The sequence below is a fragment of the Narcine bancroftii genome, chromosome 1 (genome assembly GCF_036971445.1).
Source record: "Narcine bancroftii isolate sNarBan1 chromosome 1, sNarBan1.hap1, whole genome shotgun sequence".
Lineage (NCBI taxonomy): Eukaryota > Metazoa > Chordata > Chondrichthyes > Torpediniformes > Narcinidae > Narcine > Narcine bancroftii.
This window is the reverse complement of record NC_091469.1, coordinates 330,048,309-330,072,255: the sequence shown is the minus strand read 5'-3', so window position 1 is coordinate 330,072,255 and position 23,947 is coordinate 330,048,309. Positions and strand designations below refer to the sequence as shown.

The following is a 23,947-nucleotide window of genomic DNA, read 5'->3' as shown; positions in this document are numbered from 1 at the left end:
TAGAAGACCAACAATTTTAACATTATTCCTTTGACTTTGATTCTCCAAAGCATCAATTTTCTTCAATAAATAATTTCTCTGAATTTCCCAACCAGTGAATGAATCCTCCATCTGACCCATCTTTTCTTTACATTATCCCACATCATCCTTGCAGTCATAAAAATTCTCTTCAGCCTTCTTAAATTTATCTTGCACCTTGTCCACCATTTTCATACACTTTGCCACATACAACTTGATAGATGATATCTCCCCCTTCGTATCAGCAAGTTGTTCCTTCACAGATGAAAAACCTTGATCCATCCAAGTTTTCTATCTGTTTGGGTATATCAACTAATGGTGGATCTGAATAAGGGTCAGATTTAAACTTTGCTGAAACCTATTTAGATATGGGCCTACCCTTGTATATAACAGTCTCTTCCTCCTCCATATATGGGTAAATTTCTTTTTCTTCCAGTTCCCCTCCAATGTCACCTTCTTCCTCCTTCATTGATGCTGAAGGCATTTCAACTCAACTGCGGGTTCGGATACCTCCTACCGTCAGCCCGGTTTAAAAATTGTCTGCTTTTGCTATTTATTGCCAGCACTTCTCCACAGTCCCTTATAAAGGTTTATATAGGTCGGCACAACAACAACAGGGGCTGAAGGACTCATACTGTGCTGTACATAAAGCTTAATTGTGTTATAATTAGGTATGATTCTTCTTCTTTGGCTTGGCTTCACGGACGAAGATGTATGGAGGGGATTAATTTTGTTCAAATACAAGATCATAATACATTGATCAGGATTTAGGGCAGGTCCACCATCGCTCGATGTGTTATGACATCACCAGTAGAAGATAGAACAGTCTAACCCTGGGAATGGCTTCTTGCAAGTATGAAAGTGTTCAGTGTCCCAGTTAGGTGTGGTCAAATGTGAAAAACCAAACCCTATTCCTATCCCAGGACATTGAATGGCCAATTTAGTGGGATGCAAGTGTGAAATGGGCTTCTGACTATAAGCAAAATATTGTCCTAATATGAAGGGTTGGTCACGCCATCAAGTAACCTCAAAAGGAATATAGACTTAAAGATGTGTTAAAATAAAAGGTTTTGCCTAGGGCGCAAAATAGACTGGCACTGGCCTTGCCTGATGCATTCTTCTGGTCTGGATACCTTGCTGAGAACTCGCACCAGTGGTGCGGACGACCACATGGTTTGCATCTGTGGCTGTGAGCTATGTATTGTTGACTGATAAAAATAGTTATTAGAATTTTGTACTTGTATTTTTATCTGTGTAAAACTTTGGGCAAATCAACCCCTCTACCCACCCCACCCCAACCAGAATCCTCATACGCCTATGGGGAGTAAAGTGGCCAGACATCCGGTTTTAAGCCAAAGAGTCCAGCATTTGAGCCTCTGTCCTCCGTCTGGTGCCACCTCAAGCTAAACATTAATTTGTTCTCCATTTGGGGGTGCAGGGCCTGCACCCCCAAATGGAACACAATTTAAGGGGTATAAAAGGCATTTACCTTTTAATTTTGGCATACAAGACCATGTTTCTTCTGTGTACACGCAAGTGCCGGATTAAGCATGTGCAATGAGGGGGAAGTGTAATGGTGGTGCACAAAGTCATAATTAGTGGGAAGCGTGACGCCACCGCAAGAACTAATCTGCAGCTGCTGGTGAGAATCTGATAAAGATAACCTCACACACAGATCTTTTCAAAATTATTCCCTTACAACAAACCTCATGTAGTCCATGTTAGTGCAGATATGTTTTTCATTGTTCAGAAGAACAAAAGAAGAGCTCTTCATGTAGTCACCACAGAACTTTTTTTTCTTGTTGATATAAAATAATTGACTGTGGTGGCAGCTACACAAAATGAAATGAACAGAAATCACGAGCTGAGGTTGGTTTCGTTTTCAGCAACAAATATTTATTTGAAAGCCTGTGCTGCACTTTAAGAGGTGGCTGCAAGTCCTGCCCCACATCGGGTGTGACGTCATGACGCAGCCATGGGCATTTCCCCCCAGCTATGAGGGACCCCAAACCCGGCGGCGCCATCTTGACAGAGCTGCTCCGCTCCCGTTACATGGGGAGCCAGTTCGCCTGCATCGTGAAATGCATGACCACAATTTACTTGCCGATTACTTGCAAAGATTATTTTTATAACATTACTACTATGTCTACTACCACTACGTCTACACTACTACTAAACCATTAGTATATATTTTTGTCTTTTTCCTCCAGATATCAAAATATAAATTATAAATCCTCTCTCCAAAAATATATTCTCACAAATCAGGAGCCCAGAAAAAAATGAGAGGAAAAATATTAAAAAGGGGGCCAACAACATTCTTTCAATTTGGGTTAAGTGCAGCTTCAAAAAAAATTTCTTTGAACTCACCTATAGAATTAGAGCAAGAAGAAACTGTTGGAAACCTCATCCCCAAACAAGGAGGTGTTGATTTGTATAATCATGTGCAGGATTTTGATGAAGGGGCAGATGCAGAAAATGAAAATTGAAAACAGACACACAGGTGTATGTGAAAGAGAATTTGGAAGACAAGAGGAGTAATCATAATGTTGGCCTTGGCATTGGATGTATCGCAACCGAGCCTCCATCTCAAAAGGAAGTAGAAAATTATAATATGAATGGTCACATCCTTCTGCCTAAAACATTCACAAAAGACACCTGCAATCATGTTTTCCCAGAAAGCACACTAAAATTTCAAAGCATCAATGGCGAACTACACGCAAGAGACGAGCTTGTCTGGAGTCAACAGAAACAAGCATTATATTGCTTTCCATAAGACAGTCAAGACTAGTACTTCTGTGTCTTAAGTCTCAGGCTGGGATTCTAATGGGAAGTGGTAAAAACTTTCTTACAGGAACCCAAAACATGAAAAAGGCAATGTTACCTAGCCTGGCGAGAACTAGAAAAGGACCTGCTCTCGGGACAGGAGTTGACACCACCTTAAAAGCATCAATTAAAAATGAAGCTGTAAAATGGTACAATCTTTCAAAGCACATGATCAATTTTGTACTCTTGTTGGAAGAATGTGGTCTGGCATTTACTGGTTCATCCCATTGATTTGGTAATTTAAACAATGGAAACATTTTTGGACTCATTGAACTGCTCTCCAGGTGGACCCCATCCTTCAGGAACACATGCTAAGTGTAGGGGAGTCACAGAAAAGGAGTCAGCTGCTTGAAGTTCATTATCTGTCCCCGACTCACAAAATGAATTTATTGCAGAATGTTCGAATCTTGTGAAACACACATTTTGCTTGAGAGGCAATCTGCAAAGTAATTTGCAGTTATAATAGATTCTACATCAAATTCTTCCCATATTGAACAAACAATATTTCTTTTGAGATACATACTTTGAAAAGAAATGCAGTACGAGATTCAAGAAAAATTGCTCAAGTTTGCAGAATGTAGCAACAAAAGAGGGGAAAGAAAATGATCAATTATTAACTAACATACTTACAATAATGGGGAAAATATGGCTGGAAAACAACAGCGCACAAGCAAAAATAAAAGAACAATGCTCAACAGTAATTTGTCACCTTGTGTTTGTCACTTATGTGGAAACGATGCTGCTGAATACCTGAAGCCATAACTTTTTTTCAGAACAATTCAAACTGTATACCACCTGCTCAGTTCCAGTCCGAAGCTGTGGAAACTACTACAAAACCATATTGGTTGTTCTCTTCGTGGTATGTCCGAAACAAGATGGTCAGATTGTGTTGAATGCATAAAGCCTTTTGTAGCTCACTTGCCTGGAAGACCTCCTTGAACTAAATTTGATGGCCAAAACAAGAAATGGAGTTTTAGTATATATGACATCTTTTGCCTGTGTGTTAATGTCAGCTGTGTGGTACAAAATACTAGCTGGCATAGATATTTGCAACAAGGTCATCCAAGGTAGAGATGCCACACACTGGATGTTGAAATAGCAAACATAGAAACTCTCCTCACGGATCTGACAAAACTTTGAAACAACTGGAAATCCATGTGGAATGAAGTCAAATTTGTTGCATCAAGCCTACAGGTAGAAATAAAACTCTCCCTTAGATGAGATAGAGTTAGGCACAAGAGGGCAAGGCCCCATGATGAAAACACACCTGATGTTAACTTGGAGGAAATGAACGATACAGATGAAATGCCAGAAGAGGCCTACCCCAGAAAATGTGTTTTTCATTTTGGTAGATAATGTTATAGCAGGATTAACTGTCCACTTCAATGCTGTTAAACAGATGGCAGAAAAAAATTGATTCCTTGTGGAAAAATCTGAAAGTGATCTGAAGAGAAATGCTTCATCTTGATCAGAGCAACATCCTGCTAACCTTAACAATGATGATTTTGTTAAAAAAAAGCAACATTTACCCTCAGGATATAAAGCAAATTTTGTAAATGCACATATAAAGCCATGAGATCTGTTGAACTTGTTAACAGAGTACAGACTTGGTGACCTGTTTCAAAATGTTTGTGTTAGCTCAAGAATACTATTAACAATTCTAGCAACAGTAGCTTTTGCAGAGGTCACTTAGCAAACTCAAGCTGATTAAGAATTATTTAAGGTGGTAATATATTTATCAAAAGAAGTTTTTAAGTGTAGCAATAGCAAAGAAATCTATTACTGTAATATGGAAATCTGGTGATTTTGTGGTATTGGATGGCGAATGGAATTATTAAATTGTATACCATTAAAGAGAATAATGTATAATTTATGAAATCAACCAGAAAAATTTGATAAGATTTGGCAAACCCACATGGATTTTATTGCTATGACTTTACCTGCAGCATCCAACCTGCCCTCATTAGTTATGTAAACTGCAATTAAATAATTAAAAGATATAGGTTTATTAGACAGGCCTTTTCTTTTTTTCCTACTTTTTTGGGGAGGGAGGGAGGCAGATGGGGGAGGGGAGGAGAAAAAAAATACATAAAAAATGTATTATTTTTGTCACAATTTTTATCATTTTTATGTTATGGATAAATACTATATGTTTTAATGCAACTGGAAAATAAAATTTAAAAAAAATTTAAGGATTACAATGTCTCAGGAATGTCTTGGGGATTTGGCCAGGCTAAGTATTGAATCAAACATTGTCAGAACATTCAATTTTCATACTGTCATTCAAAACTTTTCACCAAAAAAAGGCCAGGAAAAATTCTTTTTAAAAAGTAAACACTAAGCCCATCTAATCATTGTCTTCTGATGTTCTGCTCTGCATTGCAATATTAAAGGATCTTTCAATGTGAATTCTTTCTCCTTATGAACATTGTAGCATAAATAAAGATGTTGAAAACAAATGTTTTCTTCACTTTGATCCTTCTATTTTATTTATATTTATCATGGAGAGAGTAAGGAACACAAGGTGTGACAAAGTAAATAGATAGGTTTTTGGGAGATAAATTGGGAAAGGTTTGTTAGAGTTGGTCACAAACAAACATTTTAAAACAGATCTTATTTAAAATACTGGACTTCTGCCCATTGTAGTCATATTGGGGCCTCACAGCTTTTGCAAGAGCTTTGAAAAGTGCTCAAGAGACTTCACTAATGGATTGTTGTTTACAAAAAGCAACAGATGAATGAGCTGATTGGAGCTGCATATTGTCTGGAGGAGAGCTTGTTGTTCTAGGAGAGTCATGTGGTTTTGCAAGCGGAGAGAATTAAACAGGCTTTCTCTCAGAGTGACACACACAGAGATCACATACAATGTTACAGCCAGCAGACGGGTCTGGAACAGGTCAAACTGGCAAGCTTATGGAAAGCCCCCTTTTGGGAGATGGCCTGGTCAAAGCTCTTGTGGTTCATGCAAGAGGAGAGGACTGGCTGTCTTATGTTTCACTTGAAATAAGAGAAACAAAAAGGAACTCGGTGGTGACCTGAAAGAAAGAGGTTATCATCTGGAGAAACCTGCGGGGGCAAGTTTCGTCAGCAAGATACTGAAGTGGCTGATGAAAGTAAATCAGTTGTGGATGTCCTGGAACAACAAATCTCTCTCTGAAAACTGACAAGAACCTTCCTGAGCGGTAACCATTTACGTTTCAAACACCAAAGCCTGGTGAACTTTATAAATGTTAAATTCTGTGCACAGTCTAAGAATTGCCTGCAACCAGTGAACTTGGAAGAATGAGAAGTGAGATTGGACTGTGAATCAAATAACTTTTCTAAACTTACACACACATTATATACACATGCACTTGGAATTAGAAGGGGGTTAATTTAGGTTAAGTAAGTCAATAAGTTAAAATTTTCATGTTTAAAGATAATTAAAAGCAAACTGCCCATCGATGGCTGACTGATTCTCGTATATTAAAGTATGAAACCATTTTAATGGTTGGAGAAGATTTACAGTTTGCAAAAATTAATAGCTGCAACCCAGCTCAGTTTTTATACGGCAGTGAAACAGAGAAAGAGGTGGAGCATGACTGTGTCGAGTTGACAGATCTTCAGACCAAGACCCGAGAAGACCTTTGCGATACTCCGCTGGGAGAAGGATATGAATTCTACATTGACGGCTCCGCCAGATGTGTTGACGGAATGAGAAGAAATGGGTATGCTATAATAGAAGGAAATACTTGGAAAGTAGTAGAATCCACGAGACTACCCGGAAGCTGGTCAGCACAATCCTGTGAACTATATGCCTTGCAGAGAGCCCTCAGAATACTGGCAAAGAAAATTGGAACAATTTACACAGATTCCAAATACGCATACGGGGTAGTGCATACCTTTGGTAAGATCTGGAAGGAGCGTGGTCTAATTACATCAAGAGGAAAGGAATTGGCACACGAACAGATGATTACTCTGACTCTAGAAGCCTTAACATTACCCCAAGAAATAGCAGTGGTCTACATACCAAGCCATCAAAGGGGAGATAACCCAACAGCAATTGGAAACAGACTGGCTGATGAAGAAGCCAAAAGAGCAGCCATGCAACAAGAAGTCCGTTTGCTGACTTTAATCCCAATAAGGCAAGGCATAAAGACAGCTCCCATTTTCACTGCTAAGGAAGAAAAGAACATGGATCAGCTGGGCGCAAGCCAGTTACCTGATGGAACATGGAAAACACCAGATGGAAGAATTGTTCTAAATAAAGAAATAACTCGCAATATTTTAAAACACCTGCATCAACAGAGCCACTGGGGCACCCAAGCCTTATGTGACACAGTGCTTCGAGAATATGTGTGTAAGGGAATCTACACCTTGGCCCAACAAGAGGTGCAAAATTGTTACCTATGCACAAAAATTAATAAGAAGATAATGAGGACAGGGACCATGGGAGGTCAACCATTAGCCATACACCCTTTTCAACGTATCCAGATCGACTTCACAGAGTTACCTCAAGTTCAAAGATGGAAATATCTGTTGGTGATAATAGATCACTTTACCCGATGGGTAGAAGCCTTCCCAACAATAAATACTACAGCCTCTACAGTAGCTCGCCTCCTCCTAGAGCAGATAATCCCCAGATATGGTATAATGGATTCTATAGACTCAGACAGGGGTCCACATTTTTCTTCAAAAATCCAGCAATTGATTTGTGATGCATTACAGGTCTCTTGGAAATTACATACCCTTTGGCATCCACAAAGCTCAGGTAAGGTCGAACGTATGAATGGAACACTAAAAATCCAATTGACAAAGTTAATGGTGGAAACTAAAATGCCTTGGATAAAGTGTCTGCCCCTAGCCTTATTGAGAATTCGTACTGCCCCACGAAAAGATGTAGGGCTGTCCCCTTATGAAATGATGTTTGGGCTTCCCTTCTGGAGTACAGTTGAGGGGTGTCCCACCTTGGGGGAAGGGGATATATTTGTTAGGAACTATTTACAGGCACTGTCACGCTCTCTTACAGATTTACGAAAGAGAGGACTATTGGCACAAACACCGCCTCTAGACTTTTCTTTACACAAAGTGGAACCAGGAGACTGGATTCTTATCAAGACCTGGAAGACTGAAAAACTCCAGCCCCAGTGGGAAGCCATACCAAGTTCTCTTAACTACAGAAGCTGCAGCACGAACAAGAGAGAAGGGGTGGATACACGCATCCAGATTTAAGGGACCTGTAGAGGCGCCACAGGACCCTGATACGAACTCAGATTGGACTTGTATTCCTGGAGAAAAACCTCTTACCTTACGATTTCGCAAAAAGACTTAATTCACAATGTTATTGTTATGTTCTTTGATTTTTCTTAGTTTGCCTATGTCTTTATCAGGTGTGAAATGTAAGAAATGCAGAGATACAGTGGTCCTGTTTCAGGACCACATTTGGGGAAGAAAGGAAGGTAATTTCATTTCCCATACCTCAGTTCCTGAGAAATGCTGGGCAGAAAATACCACCCAACATCCATATACCCCTTGTATGGAAAAAGAAGGAAATAATATAGGTCATTATATACAGATTCCTAATACCACTCCTTTCCCTCTTAACGGTTGGAAAGGTGACTCAAGCCCACCATGCCCTGATGGACTCTGGTTTTGCATACACCAACGTACTGTTCCAATGAAAAGTTACACTCCACACTTGAAATTGCCTGTCCCTTTAAGACAGCCGGACTTAGTTCGAGTCCATCCAAATAACCATGTAAGTTTCGGTAATGTAATTGGGGGAGATAACCTTTTTGTAGATCTGGCAACTAAAATTGCAGGAACTTTTAATGTAACTAATTGTTGGGTCTGCGGGGGTCCACGGATGTCAGAACAATGGCCTTGGTGGGGAGAACCTCTCAATTCATTGACCATGATTTCCCGCATTCACGTTCACTCCTCTCCTTCTCTGGAAACTTCAGACGCATTTACTTTCGAAGTTTTAATGACGGGTCCCCGGCCCGAAATGTTAAATCCGTTTCGTGACCCGGAGTCCGTCACTCCGGGAGCGGGAGGAGAAGCGACAAGGCGCCACAGGAGTGGAAAATGGTGCATTTAGAGAACCAAAGCGTAGATAGGACTCAAAAGGTGCGAAGACTTCGAACGGTTCTGTTGATTTTGCAAACAATTTATTGCAAATTAAGTCAATTTTTGGAAAAAAGAATGAGCACCTGTTTCCTTCAGGATTCCAACACCGGATTTGTGATATAGAGAATTTAGGTTAAAAAGACTTAAGTTAAAATGTGATGATTAATCATAAACAGGGAAGCCAGAACGGACAGAGAGTTTACTAGCAGTCAAGGACAGAAGGAGCTGCTGAATATGTTTTTTTAAACCTATCTTTTCATGGTCATAGTGAGAGACATGCAGGAGACAAAGGATTGATAAGAAGTGTGAGAAACAGAATTTAGTGAATGTAGAGTTCACAGCGTACGTAACGAACGTGATAATTAATAATGCAGTTATACTTAGAATGTTTTTGTAATACTAACCAATTAAAACAGTATTAATAAGAAGGGGAAGGGCAAATAATAAGGGTATAAAAGTCAATGCACTGTATGTATCGGGGCTTAACTGGTGAGAAACCAGTTGAGTCCAACTCTGCAGACTTGTAAATAAAGCTTGTCGTGTCATCAGTTTTAAAGAGACTCATGTGTGAGAAGTTTTATTTCTGACAGGATTGCCACCTTGACAACGTATTCGGTGCATTCCCCAGGAGGTGAAACTTCTCCAATTGGCACTCACCCTTTCACCGGTCAGTGTGTGCGAGTCGCCCAGTTTTGCGAACGGAATTACTTTTTTAAAAACACACACACACACCTCCTTCAAAGCCGTGGTTGGCAGCGTTTTCTCCTTCTATCCACGGGGCTGATTCCCGCCCCAGCCACCTGTTCTGCGCACCGGCGCAACAACGACGTTGCCGGCCCAGCCTTGGCGCATGCGCCCAATGCGTTGACGGTTCAGACCGAGTCACACGTCATCCACAGACGGACCGGTCCATTCCCCTTCCCGGGGGAAGAGCTCACTTGCTTTCTTCTTCCATTTCATTCTCATTCGACTCTGAATCCGCTGCATAATCCGTGCATAATTTCTAATACGATATTAATATCACTCCCGCCTGCGGAATGTTAGTTTTTGCTCGATCTCAGCGATCTATTGGGCGATTTCATACCCTTGCATCCCTCCCGGTCCTGCGACAGTGTCCTGAGGGATCAGGGCGGAGATCCATGCTCGACATTCCAGTAATGGCGAACCTGCGCGGCGGTAGGAGCCAGGGGGGCGGCTCCTGCTTCCCGACCCAGGGCCTGGTTGGGAGCAGCCAGGCAGCCCCCGGGACTGCCGGTGCTGGGGAATATTGCAGGAGAGTGCAGGAGTGGCTGTGGCAATATTACGGTTACGTGCAATGGCAGAGCTGGATGGCGGTGACGGCCCCCCTGCCTCCTCACTCCTCGCCGTTGCCCGGGGTGACTGCCGCCAGGCAGGGGGAAGGAGCCGGCGTCAGCCAGGTCTACCACCCCTTCTCGCCGTACGCGCCCTACTTCGGGGTCCCTGCGGCGGCGCAGGCTCCGGGTGAAGCGGCTCCACCCCAGCCGGTGGCCTCGGCGAGCGGCGCTGGCCTGCCGGCCGCTCGTGCACAACAGCAAGCGGGCAACGCGCAGCCCAGAGGTGAGGCCGGCAGCACCATTCGCCATGCAATACTCCGATCCCGTCGGAAACAAATCCGCCCTCGCAATACCAGTTCGCTCCTGGAGCAGCCGCTAACCTGTGCCATGCAATGCAATGCTGTGCATGCTCACCTAACGGATCTCTCGTTAGTGGGCGACAACGTGTGATGGTTTAGCAGCCACTTGAGTTCTGGTGGGGGGGGGGGGGGGGGGAGGTTAAAAGGTGTACATGTAATGGAATTCGAGAGACCCACTCACAGCAATAGCGGGGATCTCCCAGGGGCCAACCATTTCAATTCCCCTTGCTGACGTCTGACTACGGTCTCATTCGCTGCCAGACTGAGACCACCCGCAAATTGGAGGAACACCTCATCTTCCGGGTACCCTCCAACCGGATGGCATCAACATCGACTTCTTCAGTTTCCCGTCATCTTGCCCTCTGTCTCCTTTCCTCCAGTTCTTCCTCCCCTTTTTCACTAAGCCAAAAACTACCCACCTCCCCTTATCAATTCTCACCTTTCCTCTCCTGTTGTCTTACTAATTTAACGCCTTTTGTCTGTTCTTCCCCTCCCATTCTTCCCTCTCCCTTTTAATGTAGGCCAGAGTGAAATGATGGAGGAACTCAGCCAGCATTTCCAGCATCTATAGGAAACAAAGGTTTATTGCTGATGTTTGGGGCCTGAGCCCTCCTTGAGTTCCTCCAGCATTTCTGTGTTTTTACTGGACAGTGTCTGCAGACTTGCGTGTTTCACTCTTAATATAGGCCACTTGCCTGCTTTTCACTCATACCTAAGTGTCTCCACTCCCCCGCTCCACCCAGGTATGCACCTGTGCTGCCATTACAGCAGTTTCACCACCACTGCAATGAATCAGAACTGAATAGAAAAGGGAGCTGAAAGTCTGAGGTTCTATCTAAATTAAAGACACAAGAGACTGCAAATGCCCAAATTAGCAAACACAATTTGCTGTAGGAACTCAGTGAGTTCAGTCGCAGCATTTATGGCGGAGGAATTGTGCTTTGGGCCGAAACCCTTCATTGGAGATTAGATTCCATCTTGCTGCATTCATTCTCATAGACCTTCAAGGTCAGGCTGCCTTATTCTTATAAAAGTTCAATAAGAGTTAGAAAGGTAGAGATCACAAATGCACAGTTAGTAGAGCTGACACCACACAATCTTCTGGAGGGTTTGCATGTTTTAACTCACCCCATCGGGTACTCCAGTTTTCTCCCACAACCCTAAGACATGCTTGGTGATAGGCTATTTGGTCAGCATGAGCAGGTGAGTCATGAAAACTGGGAGGAGTGGGAAGAAGACACTGGGATTATTGCAATATGGTAGTAAAACACAAAAGTCTGCAGACACCGTGTTTGAAGTAAAAGCAATGCTGGAGAAACTCATCAAGGTTTACCTTGATGAAGGGCTTAATCCCAAAATGTAAATTATGTATCTTTATCTTCGCTATATAAAGTACACATTGTAAACACATGCTGAGTTTCTCCAAGCATTATGTTACTTATTGAAAATTGGAGGTTTGATGGTTGGTGTGAATTCAGTAGGCCAAAGGACCTTCATTTACAATTGAACACAAATTGCTCTGGCGTAACTCAGCAGGATCAAACAGTGTCCATGCAAAGATATAGAACCAACATTTCAGGCCTGAGCTTGACACAGTCTAATCATAAACAGCTAAAGTTGACCTGTAATCTGCTGGAGGAACACAAAATATATTCTGCTATCAGAGCACACACTTTAAAGGGAAAACTCCAGGTTAAGCACAACTCCATATTGGCAGCCAAACATCCATGCTATTCCAGATTATTTGAGCATCAGCAGTTTATGCCAAGGTTAGAATTCTCTCAATCATTATCTTTGTATAAAGTCAATAGTATATCCCTCCCAAGTCTGTAAGGATATAAGGGGAGAAAAAGTGATCGCAGGCTGCATCCAGGATGCATGTGCTACTTAAGGAGTCCTCCCTCTTGCTTATTTTCATCTAGACTCATGGATTTATTTTCTTGTCAAAACTATTTCAAAAATGAAGCTTTTCATCTTTTAAAGGACGCGAGTATACCATCCCATCACTGATGCATCGATTCCTCGCAGAAATGGTGGATTTTCTAATCCTGTTCCTGATGAAAGCTGTTGTCGTGCTGACAGTCATGCACATCTGTGGGATCAAGTAAGTCACGGAGCTCCCGTTTAAATCAAAGCTCAGTATTGTACAGTTTCCTGTACCAAAGCAGCTGGTTAAAACAGTTGATTATATTTATGAGATTCTATTGACAACTGAAATGCTGCTAATAAGTGTTAGTTGTTTAAGCCAAGTGATATGAAATTTGACAAAATACAGCATTTTAAATTTAGAAATATAGCACAGTAACAGGCCCTTCTGGCGCATCCCACTAAATCACACCGACAACCCCCGTATGTTTTGAAGGATGGAAGGAAACCAACACCTAGAGAAAACCCACGCAGACGTGGGGAAAATGTATAAACTAACAGCGCTGGATTCAAATCTGAGTTGCTGGCACTGTAACAGCATTGTGTTAACTGCTATGCTAACTGTAGCATGACTTGGAGATGCCTCAGATGATTTGCCAATGAAGATCTGATTTAGTTCTTCATTTCTAATTTCATTGTTATGAATGAATGTGTTCAGTATTAATTATGTGCATTGCTGATAATTGTGGGAAGCTTTGCCAATCCATTCAGCGGGAGTAACAGATGTTTGAAACAAAGTGCAGAAAGTAATTGGAGATGTCATTTTATAAACTGCTAATTTGGACTGTCTTGCAATATTACATCTTGATTTAAGGGAAACAAATGAGCTACATCATTATTTGAACTTCTTTGATGGTGTAGCAGCTTTCTTTAGTGTTCTTTCTCTTACTGTTTTCTTGAATATAGTTTTGCTCTGCTGAAGTATATATTATGTATATTATTTCATGCTGAGTTATTTCAATGGTTGTTGATTCATTTTGTGTTGTGATGCAGAGACCTTTCCAAGTTTGCACTGAATTACATCATTGAAGAAATTGATGAAGACACCTCTCTGGAAGACCTTCAGAAAATGATGGCTGTTGCACTGATGTACAGACTGCTAGTCTGTTTTTATGAGGTAAGTGTTTCTTTGGAGGAAGAAGTTAGAATTAACTTGGATTGTAGGTATCAAAGAGTTGGGTTGGACATGTAAATGACTAATAAAGATCAGCTGGTTTAAGGCTCATCGCTAGGTATACTGCAGGATTGGGAAAGCTCTGGAGTGCCTTTAATATCCAAAACACATTGCAAGACCATAAACCCGTCAATCACGATATTGCAACTAGAGATTTTAGAATAAACTTAAAAGTATACTTTGGATGGGATGAAGTGAAGTTAAAAGTTCAGATTTATTATCAGAGTACACATAAGACCTAGGAACAAAAATAGGCCATTAAGCCATCGAGTCTGCCCCGCCATTCTATCATGAGTTGATCCATTTCCCCACTCAGCCCCATTCCCGGCCTTCTCCTCATAACTGTTGATACCCTGGTTAATCAAAAACCTATTAATCTCTGCCTTAAATACACCCAATGACCTACCTCCACAATCCCCTGTGGCAATAAACTCTACAGATTTGCCACCCCTCTCTGGCTGAAGAAATTCCTTCGCATCTCTGTTCAAAGCATACCTTCAATCTTTAAGTTGTGCAACCCTGAGAGTCTTTTCCTGTGGGTTGGGCAGAATTTCTATTTGTCAGTAAATAAACTGTACTCAAGAAAAAAGGACAATGTATGTGTACAAAAGAAAGATGCAAACAAACTGTCCAAATTCAGAAAAAATATTTAGTTATAAATAATATGCAAAGTAAGAGTCCTTAATTGAACCTCTGATTGAGTTTGTCATTGAGGAGTCTGATGGTGGAGGGATAGCAACCGTTCCTGAACCGGAGGTACAAGTCTTATGGCATCTAAACCTCTTTCCTGATGATAGCAATGAAGACAGAGCATGTCCCAAGTGATGTGGATCCTTGGTGATAGCTGCTTTTCTCCGAAGCCTGTGTTCCATGTAGGTGGGAAGAGTTTTTGGCTATGATTACAGGGTTGTGTCCACTACCTTTTGCAAGGCTTTGCACTCAGAGGTATTGATGCCCTCCATACCAAGCTGTGATGCAGCCAGTCAGCATACATTCCACTACAAAAGTAGAACTACTGTAGAAGCTTGCCAAGATTTCTGATGTCATTCTGAACCTCTGCAAACTCCTGAGGAAGTAGAGGCACTGACGTGCCTTCTTCATGATTACGTGTTGGGTGCAGGAAAGGTTCTCAGAAATACTGACTCCCAAAAATTTAAATTTGCTCAATATTTCCACCTCTGATTTCCCCCTATGATCACTGGATTGTACACCTCTAGTATTCCCTTCCTAAAGTCTAAAATCAGCTCATTTGTTTTGGTGACTTTGAGTACAAGGTTATTGTTCATACACAATTCAGCAAGTTTTCAATCTCCCCTTTTTTATCCACCCCTCCACCAGCAAATTTGTAGATGGTGTTGTTGTCTTACTGAGGCATGCAGACATAGGTGTAAAGTACAGCAGGGTTCCAAGTATGCTGCCCTGTGGTGCTCCAGTGCTGATGGAGATTGGCAGATGTTCTCACCAATCCACATTGATTGGGGTCTGCAGGTGAGGAACACCAGGATCTAATTATTGAGGCCCAGGTCTTGGGGTTTACTGATTAGTTTTGAGGGGGATGATGGTGTTGAATGCCGAACTGTCGTTGATAAAGAGCATCACGATGTATACATCTTTGCTAGCCAGGGTAGCTCATGTTGTTTAAAAAAAAGCTCCAAAGGTAACCAAGGAAATTATAGGCATGTGAGCCTGATTGCATTAGTATCTAAATTTTAGGACGTTGTTCTAAGAGATAGGGTATACCAGTATTTGGATAGCCAGGGACTGATTAGGGATAATGAACATGGCTGTGTGTGTGTGTGTGTGTTAGATTGTATTTAACCAGTCAGAGTTTTTGAGGTTACCAGGAAAGTTGATGAAGGAAAAGCTGTGGATGTTGTCTATATGGACTTTCGTAAGGCCTTTGAACAAGGTCCCAAATGGGAAGTTAGTCAGGAAAGTTCAGATACTCAGTGTTCATGGTGAGATAGTAAACTGGATTTGAAATTGACTAAATGGGAGTAGTAGTGAATGAATGCTGCTCGGACTGGAGGCCTGTGCCTCAGGATCGGTACTGGGACCATTATTCTTGGCCATCCATATCTATGATCTGGATGATAACATGGTAAATTAGATGAGCATGTTTGCAGAGGCGTGAACAGTGAGGAAGGCTTTCAAAGCTTGAAGAGGGATCTGGAACAGCTGGAAAAATGACAGATGGAGTGTGAGGTGTTGCATTTTGGTAGGACATACAATAAATAGTAGGGCACTGAAAAGTGTGGTAGGCTAGAGGGAAATGGGACTACAGATACATAATTCCCTGAAAGTGGTGACACAGGTTGATAGGGTTGTAAAGAGAGCTCTTGGCATACTGGACTTTATAAATCCAAGTACTGAGTGTAGGATTTGGGATGTTAATGGTAAAGTTGCATAAGCCAAATTTGGATTGTTGTGTGCAGTTTTGGTTACTTAACTACAGGTATGATTGAAAGAGTGCAGAGAAGATTTACCAGGATGTTGCTAGAACTTCAGGAAATGAGTGTAGACAGAGTAAATGCAACTAGTTCAAGTCTATTGTCATCTGATTGTACAAGTACAACCCGACAGAGTTCTCTGGTCCTTGATGGAAAAACGTGCAGATGCATAACTAGACATAACACACATACAGACAAACTACATATGCAGAACAAGTATTTCATCAATACAAGTAAATAAATAATAGATTGGGTTTCATGATATGAGAGTCTCAAATGGTTAGTGTAAGCAGTTCCTTTGGTCATTCAGCATCCTCATTGCCTGTGGAAGAAGCTGTTCCTCAGCCTGGTGGGTCTGGCTCTGACACTTCATCTGGAAAAACGAATTAATCAGCCCTAGTTCATTCATGCCACTCTTGCATTTATTACGTGTTCCCAGTTCATTTTCATTTGAGTGGGACTGTCTCTTTAAGAGAACAAATTGAACTGCAAGCCCTTCAAGCTTTGAAGACTGGGCTGAAAGGCTGGGGACAGCATGTATTCAAATTCACTACTTCTGAAGATAGAGGAAGTAGTGTGGCAGACCCCAAATCATTACAGCACAGGCATAATTTTGGAATGGCAGTTCAAAGTTCAGTCTCAGAAATCTAGTGTTGACACAGGCTTTAAATTGATGCAAGAAGTAATCACGAAGTTGGTGGGAGAGACCAGACTGTTGTAAACTCACAAAATCCTTGTTGAGATGCTTCCAAAGAAATGTCCTTTACAGACTAGTGGCAATCAGAATTTCCTTTTTCTTTGTTCATGGGATACAAAGCGAGTGATTTTCACAAATCTTCCAGAACCCTTTTGTGGGTTACCACACGAGGCCACTTCAGCACAATATCCCTTCAAAGAGATGCTTCTCCAAGTGCTGCTTCCTTAAAATGGCACCTGATCAAACTGAGTACTACTTCTTTAACAAGTTGTTCACATGGACTCTGCACCTGTGATTTCCAGGGCCACTTCCTCTCTCTTCAGAAGTAATGAATTTGAATACATGCTGTCCCCAGCCTTTCAGTGCAATCTTCAAAGCTTGAAGGGCTTGCAGCTCAATTTGTTCTCTTAAAGATACAGTCCCACTCAAATGAAAATGAACTGGCAATACATAATAAATTCCAGAGTGCCATGAATGAACTAGGACTAATTAGTTTTTCCAGATGCAGCTAAACTAATGGAATACACCCCCATACCCCGGACACCACACAATTTTGACTCTCAGAGGCTAATACAGGAAAGCAGATGAGATGGATTGTCAGTTGTGCCTTTGTTCAGATGATGCCACCTGCCTTCTCAAACTCTAAACTTGCCTCATTAAATTTTGTGAATCTTTCCTTCATTCAGTTTATCTGCCACCTTTCTCAACCAAAGATTGCAATATCAGCATTTCAAAGTTAACAGAAGCGCTTTGTTTAGTACTGAAAGTATGAAAGACTGTTTGCAGTTGCCCAATAATATATGTACATGCTCAATGAAATTATCAGGGAAAGTTAAAGTTTTTAAAAATTATTCTTGGGCAATTTGAATTTTGTTGCCTTCTCTGATAGATTGTCTGCCTGTGGGGAGTTGGTGGAGCTACGCCTGGCAAGTTTCTGCTGGGGTTAAGGGTCGTTTCTTGCGACAGCTCAGTTCTCGTTGCTCCTAATCGGGTGCTGGTGAGCCCAGCACAAAATGTCAGCATATCATCGTAAGTAGCCATGGCAATTTGAAAAAGCAATGGACAATCCTCTTCCAGTGTGACAAAAGCTTTTTGTGTGTCACTGCTGTTGTATATGGATCCAACTCAGTTACAAGGTCCTTCGCTGCTCCATGTTGAATGTTATCTTGCCATGAGACATTCAGTCATTTCTAATTGGTGGAAGCAGTGAGCTTAATTGGGTTCTGAGAATCATTTAGGTAGAAGATGTGATGAAGGGAAATGGCTACATTTTTAGATGCCATAAGGTAAATGGAGCAAAGGGGTATTCTAGTCCTAGTTGACTGCTTTTAAGGCCTGTATAATGTTGGGTATCTCCAACAGAAAACTTGCACCAAGTTTGTTTTGTGCACTGGAGCAATTCACTTCCGCTTGGGATATTGAAGTTAGTGAGTTTTGTTACAACTTGTCATAATACAGGTACACAATCCTTTATCCGGGACCCATGGGGGATAGTGTGTTCCGGATTTCAGAAATCCCACCCAAATTGTGCTGCCGTATCCACCCCACCCCCTTCCAGTCGCTCGACCGCCTCTCTCCCCACTTACCGGATTTTAGATGTCCGGATAAAGGATCATGTACCTGTATCTGTAACTCAAATGTGCCTGACATTTTGAGCATCATAAAATGTTAAGTTCTGAGAATGCTAATTTGAGGTGTGACCGGTTGATCACCCCATAGATTGTACAGAATACTAATATAATAGTCTAAAATTTTGAAGTAAAATAACAGGCTGATGAACCAGGTAAAGCATCATAAATACAGGACACCCTTGAAGAAGGCCTCAGGCCTTAAATGTTGGTCACCTCCTATGGACGCAACGAGACAGCAGTTTTGTATTTTTACAACAGTCACATTATCTGCATCCTTTCATGTTTCACCCCGAGAATAATCCAACCATTGGTTTGAATACAGAATATATTGTCTCAGGGAATGTTTGAATTAAATTGCTCAGCTGCACCAAAAGGAAGTCACGTCAATTAAGTGAAATGTAAAATATGTAGCTTATACAATCTAGTGACTGATCATATGCTGTAGATTCCACACAATTTTAACAAGCTGAACCATTGACCCTCAGGAAATGTAAGATGTAGTAGAAATGAAATATTTAGGACTATATGAAAAAAATGAAGCTACTTGGGATTGGGCAAACATTTTAAAAATGTAATACAAGAATAAATTGTCCTATTTATTCTCAACAGGTCTGCAATAAGAGCGTTGATCAAGAATTTTTCAATTGCTTTCTTTTTCCCAGCCTTTGTTACGTTGCTGTTCTTTCAACATAATCGCACAGCTTATGATATAGTTGCTGGTACTATTGTAGTCAAGAGAAATGGAATGAGATGAGGTCTCCTCAGAAGACTAGACTTTTTTTCCCAAACTCATTTGCTGTGGATCTGCATCATTCAAGAGATGGAGAAAAAACCCACCTTTTACTGACTGCACTCAGATCATGTGAGAAGCTAAATTGAGAATGGACATTTACATTATGACATTCCAGAAATGACTTGGAAATTAACTTGTTCTGATGGTTGATCCTGTGTGACTCCAGAAGTATGGGTCATGATTGCCTCTCTTGTTCGACATCAGAAATTTGCACAACTTTTTAATTGAAAAGAAACAATAGCTTCACTTTATTAATATGAATTTAAATTTGATAAAGCTACACCAAATTCATTTCAACATTGCCTGTTTCTGCTTCAGTTTTGGTCCCTTCGTTATTGCATGTCATCTGCATTTGATCTGCCTCTGGTTCATCAGAAGCAAAAAAGAAACACTCCAGGTGATCAACTTCTGAAACCAATACTTCTGCCAGTACTGTTAGTTATCAACACCCACCAGAAATAATTGGATATTTGGATGTGAAATTATTTTCTATTTAAAAGAATTAGCTAAATACCTGGGGGAAAACTTTGATATTGATACCTTCTGTGCTTGAAAATGACATTTGGATCTAAAAATGGTGCCTGTTCCACAATAGATCCATACGCTCACTATTAGTTTGAATTACTTGAGACATTTTTTGGGAATTAAAAAAAAATCAAATGCATTTGATGACTGATTCAAGAAAATGTTTTAATTGGATATTTTATGTACTTGAATGATTGTTTTCTATATGGTGTGCATAATTAATTGATTTTGAGACTGGCACCCTTCTGTACCAGCTCAATATATATTTGTTTACTGCTCTAGACTAGACTTCCTTCTCCCTCCATTATGAATGTGCTAGCCAGAAACTTGTTTTAACCCAAAAAGTTTGCATGGATTGAAATCTATATTAAAAATTGCTTTTATTAGGAGCATTTTCCTTGTACATGGCCACAACCTGTTAAATGTGCCAATGCCACCAGCCCTGGTTTGCACAAAAATAAAACTGAATGCAGTACTTGGTGGTGTCGTCGTGCTGACACTCCATTGAATAACAATCTTATCGCTTGTCAATTCCACATTGTCCAAGCTCAAAGGGTGCGTAAAGTGAGAATTTTAAAAATATAGTGCCTATAAGTTCATGGTTATTCCAGGAAGGCATGGATTGCAGCCATCCTACAAACATGGATCTTGGTATTTCACTTCTCATTATGTTTCTACCTACTCATCTTGAATTCTTTTCATTGTTGAGAATCTACCCAGTTATTTCCAATAGCAATATTGAAATTGACTCTTGTGGAGGAATCTGCTTTGAGCTACAATTTGGTGAAAGAGGTATTATAGCAGTTATTTTGAACTTTAAATCAAATGTTATGCCTAGTCGTGTGCCACAGTTGAGAGTTAGCAATGGAAAATGTTTGACCAAGTTTCAGATATTCAGAGATGTGAGATAAAATTCAGGGGTAAGAAAGTCATGCAAATTGGAGGAAAGTTTGTGCTATAATTTTGTTTTGTACTAGTGACAGCAATCTCATGATACTGATCATTGAGATATACGTGATGCACCTCTTCTATATTTTTTTGAAAAAAATATCTGGTTTTGTAACTTGTATCCTAGTAACTAGATGTTCTTTGAAATAGGATCGGAATATTTGCTGTTTGAAGATAATATTCCTTGTGCTCAGCAAGTGCCAAACAACTCCTGTCCACTGTCTTAGATTCTCTTCAGATTTTTGTTTTCAATATACATATTATTCTTGCACGATTAATCTAATTCTACAGGAGAGAGATGCATCAGTTGAAAAATTTACTGCAAATGTCAAAAATTACATGGTGTTTACTTTTGTTTTAAAATCAAGGGATGTCATTCTTTCTAATAGTAGCCCTGGCTTAAATAATTGCACCAAATCTGAATCTTGACAGACAGATTTAAGATTCATTTGTCTGCTTGAGAAGCTTTGTATCATTTAAAATTAGGGAAGCAATTAAATATTATCCTCTTCAGAAAGGATAGTAAATTCCACTTCCAGTTAATCAAGCAGATTAATAATATGATAGTTGTACAGCTTACTTAAAATCCATGACCAGGGAGATTGCTTTTTAAACACTTGTTATACCATATACATGAGACTGGGTAGCAATGATGGGTAGGTCTTTCTTCAGCCAGTTACGCTGTTGAAATAAATGTCAATGTAAAAATAACACAATGACATTCAATATTTTTTTTGCTGATCCAGCAGTTTCAAAGCCATTTAAGGAAATAGAAACAGCGAAGATAACTTTTATTTGGCCCTTGAATTTTTCAAACATCTGATTAATTCGTTCTAAACTTCTGATCTTGTGGGGTAACTCTGAAGCAAATGAGGAATGCTGTGAAAGGTTTTAATGTGTGTGAAAACAAAATATTGTAATTTTAAAATGTCACTGTTTTTCAATTTTAGTTAAAAAAATTTTTATAGAACATAATATGGAAAAATGATTTTTGAGACTAAACTTTCAACTTAAATCATTAACCATGACATTGTACTTCTTTTTAAATTCTGCAAAATTGCCTTTTGAGAAATATTCCTTGAAGTGATTGGGTATCTTCTTAAGAATCTAAGTTTGGGGTACATTTATAAGCAATAGAACATATTCTGAGCTCATTTCTCCTATAAATCTGTAATTGCTCCATTGGGTCAGAATAGTAAAGTTTAACAGTGTGGTTACCAATTTAGCACATTGTTACCTGTACTGCATTATTTATCCAGAGCAAAATTCATCTAATAATTGTTAATCACCAGTTTTAGCTAATTGTTAAAATTGATTCTTGATTTATATTTGAGAATGCAATGTCAGAGAACTTTTTCAGCGCAATCTACTTGGTTTAATGTACAATCACGGCCTCTGAAAATTAATGGTCTTTATTCAACAGATGTAGGGTCACTGAAATTACTGCACAGACTGTGTTATTGTTACTGAAGGCAGGTTTTCAACATGAGACATGAGCCAAAGAAAAGGCAGAAGTATTAGAACTGGTTGGGAGCCATAAAGAAATAGGAAAGAAAATAAAGCATTGAGGCAGGCTTGAATCACATTTGATGACTGTATCTTGTGCAGTTATTCTTTGTAAAAACTAAATCAATAACCTGGCAATGTTAATACAAACATTCAAATGCAAAATTCACCAGTTGATGTGCTGATGCTCAAGTGTGTGACCCAAAATTTTTCTTGCACCTACAATGTTAACATTTTCGGAAGATCAATTCGTGAGATTTGATCAAAACAAAATGTTTGGTTCTGCATGTTCACTCCATCTTAAAACAGGACATTCCAATCTGTAAAATTCTAAATTGCTAACCTTCAGCTATTGGTACAAGTTATACAAGCACTTGATGTTTTTATGCTACTTGAGCACAATTTTCCAATGAAACTGCTTGACTCACTATGTGGTCACAAGGTACAAACTCATTGAGATTTTAAGCAGAGACCATGATGCTTTGAATGGCCCTATCTTGAATGATACCAGACAATACACATGACCTTAGAAAGGCCAAGAAACAATTTACTTAAAACTAAGGATACTAAAAGTTGCAGTGTTACTGGAGACAATTAAAAAATTCAGAAATGTATATTACTACTAAAAATGCATTGATTGTTGTCTGCATGTATTTAGAATGTATATCCTATACTTAACCTCAGATTTAATATTGAATTAAAATCATAAATTTAAATTAATCCTAGTTTCACTTTTTGATCTTTGTTCGATTTACTTAATGACAAATTTATGCATATTGTTAGGTCTGCTTTGTTCATGAATGAGTGAGTCAAACACCAGACTGAGTCGAAATCAAGGTTCTTTGTTCTTTATTGCCGGATTGTAACACTTGCAACTAACAGTGTTAGTTGGAGAAGGCGCATTCTGCCGTTATCAGCAAGTGGTGTTTTTTTTTTATACCTCAGGATACGTACTTTGTAAATTATCATACCATTACATACATGTGCCAAAATGTTTGGCCTGGAAGTCAGCCTGAAGAAAACTGAGGTCCTCCATCAGCCAGCTCCCCACCATGATTACCAGCCCCCCCACATCTCCATCGGGCACACAAAACTCAAAACGGTCAACCAGTTTACCTATCTCGGCTGCACCATTTCATCAGATGCAAGGATCGACAATGAGATAGACAACAGACTCGCCAAGGCAAATAGCGCCTTTGGAAGACTACACAAAAGAGTCTGGAAAAACAACCAACTGAAAAACCTCACAAAGATAAGCGTATACAGAGCCGTTGTCATACCCACACTCCTGTTCAGCTCCGAATCATGGGTCCTCTACCGGCACCACCTACGGCTCCTAGAACGCTTCCACCAGCGTTGTCTCCGCTCCATCCTCAACATCCATTGGAGCGCTTACATCCCTAACGTCGAAGTACTCGAGATGGCAGAGGTCGACAGCATCGAGTCCACGCTGCTGAAGATCCAGCTGCGCTGGATGGGTCACGTCTCCAGAATGGAGGACCATCGCCTTCCCAAGATCGTGTTATATGGCGAGCTCTCCACTGGCCACCGTGACAGAGGTGCACCAAAGAAAAGGTACAAGGACTGCCTAAAGAAATCTCTTGGTGCCTGCCACATTGACCACCGCCAGTGGGCTGATATCGCCTCAAACCGTGCATCTTGGCGCCTCACAGTTTGGCGGGCAGCAACCTCCT

General features: G+C 40.4%; 1 protein-coding gene across 2 annotated transcripts; it reads left to right on the top strand.

Annotated features, from left to right (window-relative positions):
• The first annotated feature begins 10,073 nt into the window (after positions 1–10,073).
• On the top strand, positions 10,074–22,973 carry fam8a1b (family with sequence similarity 8 member A1b). 2 transcript variants are annotated; one of them, XM_069908455.1, is made up of 5 exons: positions 10,074–10,527; positions 12,587–12,707; positions 13,523–13,646; positions 17,740–17,879; positions 19,144–22,973. In XM_069908455.1, exons 1-5 carry the CDS (start codon positions 10,089–10,091, stop codon positions 19,172–19,174), a joined length of 855 nt encoding a protein of 284 aa, XP_069764556.1. In that variant the 5' UTR covers positions 10,074–10,088; the 3' UTR covers positions 19,175–22,973. The 2 variants fall into 2 exon arrangements, with proteins under 2 accessions (XP_069764556.1, XP_069764546.1); XM_069908445.1 differs by having other exon boundaries at positions 19,091–22,973.
• Positions 22,974–23,947: the final 974 nt, after the last annotated feature.

Coding starts and splice junctions, on each gene's coding strand:
- fam8a1b (XM_069908445.1), top strand. CDS start 10,089: ATGCTCGACATTCCAGTAATGGCGAACCTGCGCGGCGGTAGGAGCCAG. Junction 10,528..12,586: donor GGGCAACGCGCAGCCCAGAG/GTGAGGCCGGCA, acceptor CATCTTTTAAAG/GACGCGAGTATACCATCCCA. Junction 17,880..19,090: donor CAAAATGTCAGCATATCATC/GTAAGTAGCCAT, acceptor TATTCTCAACAG/GTCTGCAATAAGAGCGTTGA.